At 41.8% G+C, this 17,491-nt stretch overlaps 1 protein-coding gene across 1 annotated transcript in view; it reads left to right on the top strand.

Moving 5' to 3' along the window:
- PRKCE (protein kinase C epsilon) overlaps window positions 1-17,491 on the top strand; it is a 340,355-nt gene that overhangs the window by 288,372 nt on the left and 34,492 nt on the right. The window contains exons 12-13 of the mRNA XM_075863215.1: window positions 10,625-10,763; window positions 11,608-11,796. Coding sequence (XP_075719330.1) covers window positions 10,625-10,763; window positions 11,608-11,796 — 328 coding nt within the window. The remainder of the gene's footprint in view (window positions 1-10,624; window positions 10,764-11,607; window positions 11,797-17,491) is intronic.

The following is a 17,491-nucleotide window of genomic DNA, read 5'->3' on the forward strand; positions in this document are numbered from 1 at the left end:
GTAAAAAAAATAAGTGTCAAGCAAAGGGGTGTGGCTTAGCCAGGAAGGGAGCGTGGTATAAAATGAGTCTGTGCAAGAACCAAAAACGAAGCCAACCAAGAGTTGGTATAAGGAAGAGAAAAATGTCTACAAAGCTGCGCCAAATTTATCATACATCGTGCACCACTTATGTGGGCAATTTTCACAACTCTAAATTCTGGATATCTAAGAAAATCCACTGTCAAGAATTGAAGTTCGCTCTATTATTACTATATTTGATTCCCTTGTTATTTCCAGCTGTATACCTGTTCAAAATGCAATCGTTCTGTCCCGATTTGATGAGACATAGTGTACTTAAATTTAGAAGCACTAACTTTTACTGCCTCTTATAGAACATTGCAATACTTTATTGTCAATAGATTACTCTCCAAAACTATTTATAAGATGAAGCTGAGATAAACTTCCAAGTGCCTGAAGTTTCATTAAAGGGGTTTTCCTATAATCATTATTTATCACCTATCCACAGGATAGGTGATAAATATCAGATCGGTGGGGGTCTGGCCGCTGGGACCATCACCATTCACAAGAAAGGGCTTACCTTGCCGTTCCTGGGAGCTCCATAGGAATGGATCGATAGTAAGCATGCTCAACCACCTATCTTCGGCAGCCCACCAGAAATGAATAGAGCGGTGGACAAGCATGTGCACCCAGAAGTGGCAAGGTAAACCCGTTCTCATGATCGGTGGGGGGCCCAGCGGCCGGACCCCACCGATCAGATATTTATCACTTATCCTGTGGATAAGGGATAAATATTGATTATGGGAAAACCCCCTTAAAACAGAGCAAACTTGATTCATCTTGTTGTCCAAAACTTCATTGAAACCCACAAAGGGTTATCTCTTATACTAAACAGTTTTATGATATTGTAATAACTTTGATTCTGGTTCTTTGTATTATCGGAGATGTAAGTTCACTATTTAGGCTATCTCTAGGACACTAATGTGTGCAAGAATTCATTTGTTACACTATTTGATGTCTATGAGAGTATCGACATTCGAGGATTGGAAAATGAAGGTTGCAGAGAATATATTATTTGATAAATCAATTTATTTTCAAAATAGAGAAACAGATAAATATAATTATATATGAGACAAATAGATAAAATCTACTGATTTACTTAAGCACTTAATAGCCTTTGCTCCCACTCTCACAGTAGAGGTTAGGTGAAATGGAAGGGGGTCAAATTGTGTATACAAAATTTTGGTGTAAATGTATTTCTGTTTACGCAAATAAAAATGTAACAGCAAAAAAATCAATGAAGTTTGTGCTGTCTTAACTGGTAGAGAATACCACAATGGGTACTTAAGCCATGCCTATATAAAATATACTTTGATTCCACTCCCCACCCTTTGACTACATACAGCCCCAATGCAGTACAACCATAGCATTTATACAGCACCCACACTGTACCCATATGTAACCTGTACGGATTCAATATATGTAGTATCGCACAGTTACTCATATATGACCCACACTGCTTAGGTATCATATATAAACAGCACCCACACAATACCCATATATGACCCACAAAGCTATGCATTGTAGGAAGTCCTCTCCAAATAACTTGCTAGCAAACGATGGCAACTTAATATACTGCAATCTGAGGATTTTGACTAACATCTCATGCTATTAGTGTCCTGTACCAGAAATTGTCTTTTGACATCATGCTGCATATCAGAAAGGCAACAAATTAGCCTGTTGAGTTTTGTATGTGGTCTCCATGCCATGGACCTGAAATGTATCCATAAGGATATCTACTAAGCGTGATATTCATAGCAGCAGGCACCATATACAGTCGCAACAAAGCAGAATTATATAACTATCCTTCTGAAAAATCATCCAAGTTCAATGTGAAAGGGAAAAGCCATCTCCTTGTTTGCTATAACACATCCTGCTCCAATGACATAATTTATGGTTCTTGAGTTGGCACAATGGAGTTTCCTGTCTTGATCTCAGCATTATGTTTAAACTCTCTGTCGTGATTAAGAGTGAGCTAATTTCATTTATTTGCATAACCGGATTCTATGTTTGGGAATATTTGCTGTCTTCGTTCATACTATTAACACATAAGAACATGTGAAAGAGTCGAGCAGTCGTAATTCTGCTATATTGAAAGAGTTTTTCCCACAGTACTGCTAGGATATACCATAACATACTAATCGGTGAAGGTTCGCCTCTTGAGACACCCGCTCATCCTCAAGATAAAGTATTTCACACTATTTCCCTTCATAGCAACACTCCCGACCACCACGGTCCCTTAATTGCAAGCATGGTGGTGGGTGTTCTAATGTATTCTTATTGTAACCATCTTGAATATAGTACACAAACAGTACTCATATATAACTCACACATCTTGAATAAAGTAGACATACAGCACCCACACAATTCCCATATATGACCCACAACGCTTACATACAGCGCACACATAGCACTGTATGCAGTGTAGAAGGTACAATACAGGTACAGATGTTGACCCAGCAAGAGTGCAGTAACTATCATTTATATTTTTGTCCATAGATCAATAGCACAAGCATAGATAAGAAACTTTGTAATATATCTTATTACAGAAAATGCCTCTTTCTTCACTTATCAAACTTCTCTCCCCTGCCTTCTGCACTAATCACTCCCTCTAAATTTGCTGCTAAAATCCATACACAGCACAAGAGAAAGATGAGATGGATTTTCAGCTTCCTTGAGAAATCAGGTTACAGCTGTTACCCATAGATGTCTTTGGAAAGGGGAGGGGGAGCAGCTGCAGAGTGAGAGGCAAAGACACACACAGATGCTGCTGCTGCTATTAAAGAGGCTCTGTCACCAGATTTTGCAACCCCTATCTGCTATTGCAGCAGATCGGCGCTGCAATGTAGATTACAGTAACGTTTTTATTTTTAAAAAACGAGCATTTTTGGCCAAGTTATGACCATTTTTGTATTTATGCAAATGAGGCTTGCAAAAGTACAACTGGGCGTGTTTAAAAGTAAAAGTACAACTGGGCGTGTATTATGTGCGTACATCGGGGCGTGTTTACTACTTTTACTAGCTGGGCTTTTTGACGAGAAGTATCATCCACTTCTCTTCAGAACGCCCAGCTTCTGGCAGTGCAGACACAGCCGTGTTCTCGAGAGATCACGCTGTGACGTCACTTCCCCAGGTCCTGCATCGTGTCAGACGAGCGAGGACACATCGGCACCAGATTGCTACAGATGATTCTGCAGCAGCATCGGCGTTTGCAGGTAAATCGATGTAGCTACTTACCTGCAAACGCTGATGCTGCTGCAGAATCAACTGTAGCCTCTGGTGCCGATGTGGCCGTCACGATGCAGGACCTGTGAGTGACGTCACAGATCTGCACTGCCAGAAGCTGGGCGTTGTGAAGAGAAGTGGATGATACTTCTCATCAGAACGCCCAGCTAGTAAAAGTAGTAAACACGCCCCGATGTACGCACATAATACACGCCCAGTTGTACTTTTACTTTTCAACACGCCCAGTTGTACTTTTGCAAGCCTCATTTGCATAACTACAAAAATGGTCATAACTTGGCCAAAAATGCTCGTTTTTTAAAAATAAAAACGTTACTGTAATCTACATTGCAGCGCCGATCTGCTGCAATAGCAGATAGGGGTTGCAAAATCTGGTGACAGAGCCTCTTTAAGTTTTCTACTGTCTTGCCCCAGTGTTGGATTCCCTTACTGCTCATTATTTATGTATAGTATTTTCAGAGAAGCCTGGGTTTGGGAGAACTAAAGGTACCCTAGGAATCCAGCCTCGGAGTCCAAATCAGGATAACAATGCATCGGAGAGATCACACAGACACAGAAGTTCATCAGTATCACACATGTGGCATTTTTCTGGCGCTCGAGGCCTTGTGATGTTTATTTATATACAATAAGGCAATACACAAGTGAAAGACCAATAGCAATCATATATGATTCAGTTCCAGCCCAGTGATAGTGGTAGCTTAAAAGGGTTTTCCCACAGGGATATGTATGTCATATCCATAGGATATGTCATAAATATCAGATAGATGCAGGTCCCACCCCTGGGACCCACATATATCTCTAGAACAGGGCTCCCTAAACCCCGTTCTACCTCCTTCTGCTCTTACTGCCTCCCGGCCACTTCCTGACTTTATGGTCGGCAGTTACAAAAACAGCATAGCTCACTGAGCTACGCTGTTTCTGTAAGTCCCATAGTAGTGAATGGCAGTTACGGAAGCAGCATAGCATGCGAGCCACGCTGTTTCCATAACTTTTATTCAGTTCTATGGGACTTACGGAAACAGCGTAGCTCAGCGAGCTATGCTGTTTCCTTCTTTATGGTTGGAAATTCACCTGCTTCAGCCGCAACACAGAGCAGGGTTTAGGGGGCCCCGTCCTAGAGATAGGTGCAGGTTCCAGAGGTGGGACCCGCATCTATCTGACATTTATGACATATCCTGCAGATATGTCATAAATGTCCGTGGTGGGAAAACCCCTTTAACCAATCACATAAAAGGTCACTTCATAATATATGAATATCTTACTTGCATAAAAAAAAACTACGGAAGCATATCTATAAATGGCTTCAGGAAAGGCTCCTAAGCTCCCTCCATTGGGGGTCACATGTTCAATTTGGTTGATGTTGCACCTGAAATATTGTTTGGGGAAGATAAGAGTTTCAGTCTCATTAAAAACTGAAAAACGTCGTCTTCTGGTCGTAAAAACTTCAGTCTGTGATTAATTGTTTCAAAAGAATTATCACTGAGACTTTCAAGGTCTAACACATGTTTTCACATCATTTTTAACTCTCTATACTACGGATTTTTCTACTGAATGGTAAATGCTTAAACAATTATCAATAAATACTCTCATAATATCCTCTATGCTGCTACTGCTTCTTCGTGTGTGTGTGTGTGTGTGTGTGTGTGTGTGTGTGTGTGTGTGTGTGTGTGTGTGTGATAGGGGAGCAGGATCTCTTCTTCTCTCTGTGAATGGGAGATATCATAGCAGCTAGTCTTTGCCCCCCTCTGGAGTGGAATTAATTAAAAATTGCCAATTAGATAGGGGAGAACTAGTGTAAAATGCAGATACAAGTCATATAATGGTCAGAAATAGTGTTTTTCTTCATGTACACACACACGACGGCTGATTCTAAAAAGTCACATAAAACTATAGTGACACATTAATCAAACTATTAATGTAGAGAAAACACCATACAAACATGCAAGACTTATTGTGAACAGGAAACATCTTCTCTTTGCTCCCTACAACTTGGTGATCCATTACTAAGCTAAAGGGGTGAATCTTCATTTGTCTAGTGGGCCAGTGAAACACTCTAAACCCTGCCCCTTTTCCAGACAAGGGAATACGTTGGAGACAAAATGGGTGCATTGTGGTAAACATAAAGAAGGATTGTTTTTATTTCATTCTTTTATTTTTGATCCTTTATATTGTGATTCCGAACTGACTCAAGGAAGACACTTAATAAACACTGTCCTCCAGAATGAAGAAAACTCTCCTTAGTGCCACCTGTAAGTGACAACCCTGGAAATCAGGATTTTTTGTGTCCCTTTATCATACAAAATTAAACCCTTTCCCTCATTTCCAGGGCTTAGGAGGCCCTCCTACAAGTTTTGGCATGGTGGCGCCACTCACTGGACAAATACAAAATACTGTGTAGACTGATAACTCAAGTACCGGATGTATTCCTTTAAAAATACATTTTGGAGTGATGCAAAACCTTAACCGATATGTGAAAGCATAATATTTAACTTAAATGAACCAAGTTCACACAAAAGGCCTGAAGGAAAATGACATCACCAACAGCTTGTTGACATTTTTGGAGCATTCAACCATCAAGGCTTGATCTGACTCGAAGCCTTCTAATGCCATTGGTTCCTTCTTTCATCTGGTATTTTTTATCTAATAAAAATGATTTTACTTCAGCGGATTAAGAACACGCACAGAAGGTCCTTTTACATTCATAGTTCACTGCAGATTGTAAAAAGGCCAGTTTATTTTTTGTTCTCTTAATATATTGTTTTCTTTTAGTATTTTGCTATTGAAACTGTAAACGTGCAGGATAAGTATCATTTGGGATCAAGTGTGATAAGACGTTCAAATGACCAGCATAAACGCTGAACAGAAGATTGCATGGCCTCCACGGTGGGGAACATGTTCTCAAATGCACGTACCAGACTTCCCTTGTTTCTACACGTTATATTGTAAGGTCTACAAAGACTCCTAGTAACACATGTACAATAATCATAATTTTTTACTTCAGAAGCATCAGAACCCACTTTTTCTTAGATCTACTCATAGACGCCTGAATCTTACAGGCATATCCATAGTTGATGAATAAAGGTTAACTAAACCTTCGAAAAACTACTGACATGTCTTACTGACATGGCAGACGTTTTGATCGGTGGGAGTCCGAGCACTGAGACCCCCACCGATCACTAAAACAAAGCGGAAGAAGTGCTCGGGTAAGTGCTGAGCCGCTTGGTTTCTGATTGGCTTTACTAGGAAGGCCGAGCAGTTGGTGTATGGACGCAATAGGAAGTCTATTGATCCGTACACCAACTGCTCGGCTTTCCGAAAAAACGCAATCAGAAACCAAGCATCTCAGTGCTCAACCCGACTGCTTCTGCCGCTTCATTTTTAGAAAGTTTAGTTACCCTTTAATTAAGAACCTAACAGACAAGGCAATAATTCTGACTTTAAGGGGCTTAAAACACAACAGCTGCCCCACTAGAAAAAAAAAAAAAAAAAAAGATTTTTCTCATTCTACTGAATAAAGCAGCTTTCTCTGCCTCTAACACAGCAGGAAGTAACAGCATTGTCCGAAGCAGCAATCCGCTACCTGTACACAAAGCCTTGTCTATAAATATGGATACTACCTCAGTGCAAATTATCCCTTGTTACACTAGACAATCATTACTCGTTAATTATTACAGTGAGAGACCCAAGTCCAGTAATAAAAGTAAATTAATAGAGTGTAAAGTGTGATCAAAATGTACGTGTAATTTCTGCAGGCACCTTTATCGTCATAAAGTCATCAATAATGAAAACTTTTCTCCATAAGGAAGAAAACTGTTTCTCTAGTGCCATCTATAAGTGACTACCCTGTAAGTCAATGTCCGACTCTTTACAGAGCCTTGAAACACATTTATAGCCAAATCAGAGACCCCCATGTGTAGACAGCACTGTTTCAGAGTTGTTGGTAATCATCAGTACAGAGTAGGATCCCTGCACTAAACATTATACCTGTACCATAGAAGATACTGATTCTCATTTTGTTTAGATCCAGCTAGTAGGCAGTCTTATTCAATGCTAAGGCTTTATAAAGGGTTGGACATTTACTTACAGGGCAGTCACCTATAGGTGGCATTTGAGATAGTGTTTTCTTTCTTCTGGAAAATAGATATTTTCCATACTTTTTTCCCAGGGAGCATTGCCCTTAAGACTAGGGCTGCATGGAGACTTCCTGTAGCGCGTCTTTCACATTTTTAGGCTGAGTTCACACGTCGTGTGCAATGCGAAAGGGTGAGACCTGCGTCAAATCCACGACAAATGCGCAACGAGTGAACTCGTTAAACTGCAGTCTAGAAGATGCATGAAACTTTTGTGGACGGCAGCTGTTGCTCAACAAGTAAGAAAAGGAAAGTTATTCTACACACGTCTCTATGTAGACCTAGCCTAAGGCCCCATACACACGATTGTAATTTTGATCCGCAATTACGGATCAAAATACTAATCCATTTATTTCTATGGTATATTTACGGACAGGTGTCCAGGCTGTAGAAAGGATCTGCAACAAATAGGACGTCCTATTTTTTAAATTTACGGACAAATGCGGGTGACTGTACGTGCACCTAATCGCAGACCGTGATTATGACTACGGCCGTGTGCAGGGGGCCTAAGAGAATCAGTACCTTCCAAGAGCTTCAAAGGCATCTCATTCAGCCAACCAGAACCCTACTCTGTGCTGATGAGGAGCAACAATGCAGAAACAGTCTACTTTTCTACAGATGGGTGTCTCTGGTGTGGCTCTTAACCTGAGTCATGTTTCAAGGCTCTATAAAGGGTTTGCCACCTATAAGTAACACTAAAGAGAGAGTTTACTTCCCTCTGGAGGAGAGCTGCTTTGCATGATAATAAATTCTAAAATAGTAGCATCAGATATATTTAGATTAATAATACACACCTAAAATATTACTTATGTACTCTATGTAATCTATGGTGCCTTCTTGCCTAGCTGTGAAATGATCTCAAGCTGCATCAGGAATTAGCTGAAAATACAGAAATATCAGTATAATTAAATGGACGAGCTCAGTGTTACATGAATGGCAATATGGCTAGGACTGTAGCAGGTTAAATAGCAGTGGACTGAAGGTCCAGTAGGGGGCGCTGTGAAGGTTTATTCTCCAGTCTCTTTGTAATAAACCATTTTTTGTATATCTGCTGTCACTAAAACACTGCAAAGATAAAAACTCTATGTAGTAGTAGAAATTGCTAGGTCGAGGACATTTTATGGACAGCTCCTGTGGCGGCAATGTTTGAGAGCCCCATAGGGCGTTGCCTTTAAGATTGTAAAGGGAGCAATTCAAATAATGGCTTACGGAATAGCATTTAGGGAACATTGCCCCCTCTTTTCATAAAAAATGTGTGAAAACTAATATGGCAGGCATTACAGCTCCCACAGGGGTATCACCCAACCTTATGCCGTAATGCACCCCATACTCCAATATGACGACATAACCAAGCAGTTTTGGGCTGCAGGAACAACCGGTATGAGTAGCATTATGGCTCCTCCTTGGGTTTTCACCCAACTTTCCAAGTTGTCCCCCTAGTTATGCAGTTATATTAAAGTATTGGATACCTCACTTTATAGCTTGGACTCTAGGAAAGCTGGATGACAACCCAAATGGGTGGCCATATTGTTGTTTTTTTTACTTAACTTTCCCAAAAACAGATAGATACTTTTATATATAACTAATCTTTACCTTGTTACTCGTGATTTTTTTCATAGCAAATAGAATACAGAAAAAATCTTATCACTATAATATTCAGAACATAATATCTTGCGCTCGCGTTTATGTGTTATTAGGCACATCGACAGTCTCTTAGTAGGAAATGAAGTATTCCAGCAGGTGTCCCATTCAATGAGCTCCTCGGCAGTGGCTCATTCTGTAAGACTGTGTTCTGTTAAAGTCACGGCTTTGAGCTGGATCACATAAAAAAGCCAATGTGCTCAGTCTCATCGTTTCTGCATTTGCTCGGGCACTAAGGGTCAAAATGCTTGCCAACTTCTGACTTGCCAAGAGAAAGGACCCTGAAGCCTACAGAAATGTAACTAGACATAGCAGATCTTAAAGGCTCCCGCCATCTGTATGGAGGATAACATTGGTTAAGGTCATTTATCACATAAGCATTATTATTTCATTACATGTAATTTACAGATGATAACGTGGCACAAAACTTTTTTTTTTGGACACATTCATATAGGCGGCTTGACCAGATGCTGTGATTTTATGGTGCTTTTTAAGCATTCAGTGTTGATTTTGGGACTGCAGCATGTTTCATTTTTGCAGCGTGGTAGGCGCATTATCCTGCTAAAAGAAGTCATTAGGAAATACCGTTACCATGAAGGGGTGTACTTGGTTGTACTTATGTTTAGGTAGGTGGTACTTACCAAAGTAACATCCACATGAATGCCAGGATCTAAGGTTTCCCAGCAGAACATTGTCCAGACCATCACACGCACCCGGGCGTCCACATGATGTAAAAGAAAACGTGATTCATCAGGCCAGACCACCTTCTTCCATTGCTCCATGCTCCAGTACTGATTCTTATGTGCCCATTGTAGGCTGTTCCAGCAGTGGACAGGGATCTGACCAATCTATGGCTACACAGCCCCAAACCCAAGCTGTGATACATTGTGTTTTCTGACACCTTTCTATCATATCCAGCAGTAACTTTTGTAACAATTTGTGCTAGAGTAGCTCTTCCGTATGATCAGTCCAGACGGTCTAGCCTTTACTCTCCGAGAGCATCAATAAACCCTGGGCACCTATGACCCAGTCGCCGGCATACTGGTTGCCCATCCTTGAACCACTTTTGGTTGGCACTAACCACTGTATACCTGGAACACCCACAAGATCTGCCGTTTTGGAGATATAACCCAGTCGTCTAGACATCACACTTTGCCCCTTGTCACAGTCGCTCAGATCCTTACACTTGCTCCTTTTTTCTGTCTCGTTGATCAGCGCTTATTTACACGGGCCGTGTAAGAGGACCCTTAATCCTACTGATAAGCTAATAACATTATTTGAGTAGATGGTTTTTTTTCCCCTTTTTTTTTATTTTTTATTTTTTTACTGTTTTGGGATAATATGTCATTTAATTACATTGGATTCTAAAAGGATAAAATGTTTGAAGCAAATGTTAAATGTCAATTCCATTACTGTGTAATAATAATGACAATGACGATAATAGAAACTACTGGTGTGATTTATACAAGAAAAATTAATTATTTAATTTATTGATAAGTCTAGGTCTGAAAAGTAACGTTGTCACACTTAAAATGTTCTCACGCCTTTTACAGGGATCTTAAACTGGACAATATTCTTTTGGATGCAGACGGCCACTGTAAACTTGCTGACTTTGGGATGTGTAAAGAGGGAATTCTGAATGGCGTAACTACAACAACCTTCTGTGGCACTCCAGACTACATCGCTCCTGAGGTAAGTGCTGGTCCCATGAAAACACATATTAATATAGGCGTCCATGTGAACGTTGTCCTAAATTAGCGCAGCTATCCTTGATTTATAGGAGCACACTGGGGCCAATTTACTAATACTGTTTAAGTTTTAGACAGTGTATACTTAGACAAGGCAGTAAGAAAATGGCATATTCCCAAAATCATAAATTGTCAATTATCCACAGGATAGATGTTACATTTCTGATCGCTGGGACCTCCACCGATCGTGGGAACAGGGGTCCTGAACCCCCGAATCCCCCACTCCACCCCCTGCAGTGAGGAGGAGCTTGAATGGAGCGGTGATTGAGCCTGCGCCTGCTGCTCCATTCACTGTCTATGAGTATGACGGAAAACAGTTGAGGGCTGTACTCGGCTGTTTCTGTTATTCCCATATACTTTGAATGGAGCGGCAGCGTGCATGCTCAACTGCCACTCCATTCCATGTCCTCCTCACTGTAGTGGAGCAGTGAGGAGGATCTGGGGGTTCGGGACCACCGTTTTCATGGGGATCTGGGGGTCCTAGTGGTGGGGCCCCCAGCATTTAGAAGATGATCAGCTATCCTGTGGATAGTTGATAATATATAATTTTGGGAATACCCCTTTAATAAAGAAAATATATTGGAAATTTGTGTCACATTTAACCCTTTGCTGCCCCAGGGTACCAAAGACGTTGGCATTAATTTGCTCCCTACCCTAGGGATGCTGACATTAACCCACCATGAGGTCACAATTAGACATTTCTCATTGTCTTCACCCCCTCTTAAATCACATGCTAGTAAGAGACCCCATGTAGGGACTTTAATGTTATGTTCATATGCTTGTACCAGATATTACAGGAATTGGAATATGGCCCCTCAGTGGATTGGTGGGCACTAGGTGTCTTGATGTACGAAATGATGGCAGGTCAACCACCTTTTGAGGCCGACAATGAAGATGACCTCTTTGAATCCATCCTTCACGACGATGTCTTGTACCCTGTGTGGCTGAGTAAGGAAGCTGTTAGCATTTTGAAAGCGGTAAGTCTTGTATTACATTTTTTTATTATTATTTTTTCCCAAAAAACTGAAGTTGACTACGAGAGAGCAGCCACCCTCTGGGAGTTCAGATGCAGTTCATAGGGGCACTGGTTGGGTAATGGAGCCCTGGATAAATTACACTTCTTGTGGGAAAGGAACATAATGTTTGTATGAAGGAAAACCAGAGCAATAGAGAATTATATTAAATAGGAAAATTCTAAAAAATAGATCTCTGTTATCTGTTTGACGCTTTACAGTTTGCTGTGCCCCTGCCAGGCTGCAGGACGCAAATTGAATAAGCTCCTATTATAGTAGTCGCCACAAAATGTCGGGGAAAGCACATTATATTCATTGCTTCGAATATGATTTTAGCTGCACTGAATGTGTTCTAGTTCCTAGAAATATAACATGTGGTCAACCAACGCTACACGACAAGTCCATGCACACGTCTGGGGGGGGGGGTAATTGAAGCTTCTCGGCCCCAATACAAAATCTGTAACCGGGCCCTTCCCCCATCTCCCATGTGCAATTTATAATACTAGTGTCTTCATATGAAGGCAGATGGGCCTTTGGCCCGTGTGTGATTGCTACCTCTACATACACTATTGCTATAGGCGAAGGCGACATTTCACAACCAGAAACTGGGGTCTTCGGTTTTGGATCTCAACAGAATAATTGAAAAAGAAAGCAATTTTGTGACCATTAACAGCAATATCTGGCATGTTACATGCAGAACGCAGGATAGTGTCCCGGGCTTTATAATGAAGGAATTTAATTCGAACTGGTCATGGTGGGGCCTCTGGTGGCAATGGGTTTGTGGGCACTCTTTGTGCTCTTTCCACTGCTTGTAATGGTGAGAGTATGTTCGCACCAAAGGTCGGTTTCAGCCAAGTTTAAATAGTCCGTGGCATTATTCCCCTCTGTCTTCTCAGGCACCCCAATGAGCCTCACATCCGCAGCCTCTTTTCCAAGTCATCCGTCTTAGCCATTAACGTAGAAATAAACTGGTCATCTCTGAAGACTTAATGAGTAATGGGGTTAAATGTATCTTCCAGCTCGATTACACGGCCTTCCACCACAGCTGTGCGTTCATAAACTTTTTGCAAATCTTGGCGCATAAAGAATAATTTCTCTTTACGGGTGCCCATTTGCAGATTCAATAAGGACAGAACAGAGTTACACTTTATCATGGCTTTAAAGACATCATTCAAAGTGTAAATACCTGCTCTCCACCTCAGGATCTTCAGGCCATGAGAAAAGCGTGCAGGGGAGTCATCCCTGCGACCTGTGGTATAAGCAAAGGCAGTCAGTCGAGCCGCTGTCCCCACCGCCATAGCTCTATCCCGGCGAGTTCCTGCCACCAGCGTGTCATCGCCATTTCTGGTCTCTTGCTCTTAACGCGGCCTTCTATCGCTTTACCACTCCACCAGCCATCGTCCACCTCTGTACTGCTGTCCGGACAGTTAATATGACCCAGCAGGTTAACAACAAATGTTGTAGGAGCCCAAACAGTGATGATGCAGGATTACTCGGCTTGAGCTTTACCACTGTGTGTCTGCCTACATCCCCCGCCAGGCAGTACGCTTCGCACACACTATATCTACGCCCCTGAGCAGCAGTGTGACCTTTATATAGACCAGAATCACTGAGTATGTGGTGAGTAGCAGAATATTGCTGTTTATCCAGGGTCTTCCTAATTACTTCTATAGTAAAATGTAGTGTTCAGCACTGTAAAATCAGTCATGTAAAGTGTTTAGCACTGTAAAATCAGTCCTCGCTGCAGTATGGTGGTTGCTATAGGTGGTGCCAAGAAATAGTCACTGCCAGGTCCTGGTGCAAGATGGAGCCAAAGACGCATCTGGATAGAAAAATACACCAGTACTAGAACTGGCAAATAGTAGATTGGGGATCTATTACAGATATTATATGGGGGCTTTTAAGTTACACCTGGCTCCCTTAATAAATTCTCTGCCACACATTGAAAAATAAAACACAGAAGGAGAGTTACGTAGCAAAACATTCCAGAATTCTGGCACAAATTGTGCCAACAAAGTAGAGGAAAAATGCCACATTTGTTATTGTGTACGTCAAAAAACTGTACAGTTCTTGGCAAAAAATAAATAAAAATAAAAAAGTACTAACTTCTCCGTTCCCCTGCAGCTTCGCTGTCAGTGGAGCTAGCTGACGGACACTGGCATGACGTCAACAGCTGTGCCCCCACCTGCTCCATTGACTTACATTGGGCTAACATCTAATTACAAGAATTGGAAAACTGTAGGGACTGGGGAGTGTCTCAGACTACTGACTCCCCCGTATTACCATTTAAGATAAGCCGTAGACTAAAGTCACAACATCATTAGTCTCCATGACTACCACTGGGACTGCGGTAGCAGCTAAAAGTCGCTACCATGATCCTTTTGAGCAAGGACTGGGCTGAATATAGCTGTCAGGCCAGGACGTCCCGACTGTCACTCCAGGAAGTGGCTTTAACTTCATTTTCCGCTACTTCGAAATGTATATATTTCTTATGTCTTAATGAAAACTGGTTCATTGGTTAAAATCTGCATCTGTTTATTTGATCCCACATGAAATAATAAGATTGAGAACATAAATCTGTCCAGCATTTTTACATCACTTGGCTTATTCTGAGAAATAACATTTTTAGCGAAGTAATTTATTTTCCTGGAAATATTTCAACCAAGACATAAATCAAACCCTCCCTGGAGTAACTTCATCTTTAAAACCAGTTAATAGAAAGATACTAGGCATGTTCCTTGTTTTCTTGTGAATCTATAAGGGTAAAGGCTGTTTTACACTGGCAATTATCGGACAAACCAGCATTCACAGAACAATCGTTCCTGTGTAAACAAGCAACGATCAGCCGATGATCGCGCAAACGCTCGTTCATCAGCTGATCATATAATTTTAAATGCCGAAACGTTTATCGTTGTCGGCAGCACATCTGCCTGAGTGAACAGGGAGACGAGCTGCCGACATGATAGAAATGTATAGATACGAGCGATAGTAGTAATGAGCGCTCGTCCCCATACTAGCTCCTTGTGACAAAGGAACAAATGATTGGCGCTCGTTTACACGGCCCACGTAAGTCCATGTAATACCACCTTAAGTCCACTTGTGTTACATGCAGATTTAATTGTTTGCATTGCAAACTGTTTAAATCTGTAGTGAAAATCCGCAAAACTTCCACAACAGACTTGACATGCTGAGGATTTTCATATCTGCAGCATGCCCTAAATTCTGTGCTGATTTATTTTTTTGCCACATTGTGGATGGGGTTTTGAAGATCCTATCCACATGTATTGTAATGTAAAATTGCTGCTGATTTTTTGTGTTTCCGCCCATATAAATCTGCAATAAGTCCACGATGTCTGATCTCACCCTAAGGGCTAGTCCACACGTGGCTAAAATACTGCGGATTTTCCCCAACATATTTAGTTGTGGAAAATCCGCAGCATAATACAGTAGCAGTAGAGTGGATGAGATTTCATTAAATCTCATCCACGCGCTGCGTACTTGATATGCGGAGATTCCGCACAAAAATTGACCTGTGGTGCGGTTTTTTAAGCCGCAGCATGTCAATTGTGGTTGCGGAATCACCGGTATTTTGTTGCAGGTTTTTTCTATTTAATTCAATGGGGATCTAAAACCCGCAACAAAAAGTCAAGTATTTGCTATTACCCGCAAAATTCGCAACTTAGAAAATAAAAACACCTTATACTTAGCTCTGACGTTCTGCCGGCTGGCCTCCTGGGATGAAGTTTCATCCCATGTGACCACTGCAGCCAATCACAGGCCAGCAGGCCGGCTAATGATGCAGTTTTCCACAGGGGACATTTGGTGTGGTTTTTCGGCCGGATTTCCATGATGCCACAGGGGCGGTTACGCCGTGAACCTTTACGCAGCATATCCGCCCCATGTGAACTTACCGTAAGGCAGATTTGTTACAGATTTTTACACATGTTACATGCAGATTGTGCTGCAGATTTCACCTTCTCTACAATGAAAAGGGTGAAATCCACTGTGAACATCTAAAACAGAATGTGCAGCATGTGGATGAGATCTGTTCAAATGGCCGGGACTGTAATCTTGTCTGCTCTATGTATGTAGTGTATAGTGTGTATTTGCTGTGTGTGTGTGTGTGTGTGTGTGTTTATAGTGTATGAAGTTTATGCTCTGTGTGTATGTATTGTATAGTGTGTGTATACTCTGACTGTATATTTATGTATATGTGGTATATATTGTGTGTATGCACTGACTGTATGTTTGTGTATATGTAGTGTATATTGTGTGTATACACCTGTAAAGACATGTACGTGCTCTGAATACAGTCTCATGCGTATTTTCACACATGAGACTGAACTGTCCTTGCAAGCTCAGGAGAGTTAAAACAAAAAAAAGATGTACTGTCGCAGGACCATTGGGCGGCTTCAAGTGGTGTTACCCTGGTGCCGCCACAGGATGCAAGTTAGGGTATGTGCACACGATAACTGCAATTACGTCTGAAATTACGGAGCTGTTTTCAGGAGAAAACAGCTCCTAAATCTCAGATGTAATTGCATGTACTCGCGTTTTGCGGGGCGTCTTTTATGGAAGTAATTTGGAGCTGTTCTTCATTGGAGTCATTAAAAAACGGCTCCAATTACGTCCCAAGAAGTGTCCTGCACTTCTTTTGACGAGGCTGTAATTTTACGCGCCGTCTTTTGACAGCGACGCGTAAAATGACAAGTCGTCGGCACAGAACATCGTAAAGCCCATTGAAAGTAATGGCCAGATGTTTGCCGACGTATTGGAGCCGTTTTTTCAGACGTAATTCGAGGCGTAAAACGCCTCCATTACGTCTGAAAATAGGTAGTGTGAACCCAGCTTAAGCATCAGCTCCTATGTGCGCCTGACTGACGTGTACTGAAGCCGTCCAGCGGTCCCGCACTGACGGCTCAGTAGGAGGTTTGAAATAGGTAAGACAATGAGATCAGTAGATAGATATTTACTAATGATACATTTGCCAACACAATTATAGCTGTTCACTATGTGGGACTGGCCGCTATCTAAGTAATGAAACTCAAATTCAATATATAAGGGCCGCCATCACTTACTGCTCCTCGCTCCTCTTCTCCTCCAGGTAGCGCCGCACTAGGTCTTGACTCCGTCGAGCACTGCACACAAAATGTTGATGTTGGGCAGCATCAACATCTAGTATGGTAGTGCCTGGAGGTGAAGAAAAAAAAACGGGAGCTGGGGCAGGGTTGCCAACCTTCACAAATTTCTGGACAGCTGAGCTAAAAATCACGGACAGACCAAATTACAAAATCATTTCCTGTGCAGTGTGCTAGGAGTGACTGACCAATCACAGCTCCGCTTGTAGCTTTCGCCCGCTAACTCAGGTGATGTTTTATCTGATTAGTCGTTCACTTTCCCTTTTTTTCTCCATCCGGCCCAGACCGTTTTGACGATTTATTCCAGCCACGACTCGTCTCTGCAGAATTTGACAGACATGTTGGTTTCTCGCTTTTTCAGCACCCTCCCCACCTATACGCCATCCTCTAAACAAACCCGTAATCTACAGTGCCCCAGATGGTAATAATGATCCCTCAGTGCTCGACAAAATAAGAGTGCCCCCTCAGTAACCATGCCCCCTGCAGATAGCACTACACACAGCCTGCCTTGTAAATAGCAC

This window comes from Rhinoderma darwinii, chromosome 4 (genome assembly GCF_050947455.1).
Source record: "Rhinoderma darwinii isolate aRhiDar2 chromosome 4, aRhiDar2.hap1, whole genome shotgun sequence".
NCBI lineage: Eukaryota > Metazoa > Chordata > Amphibia > Anura > Rhinodermatidae > Rhinoderma > Rhinoderma darwinii.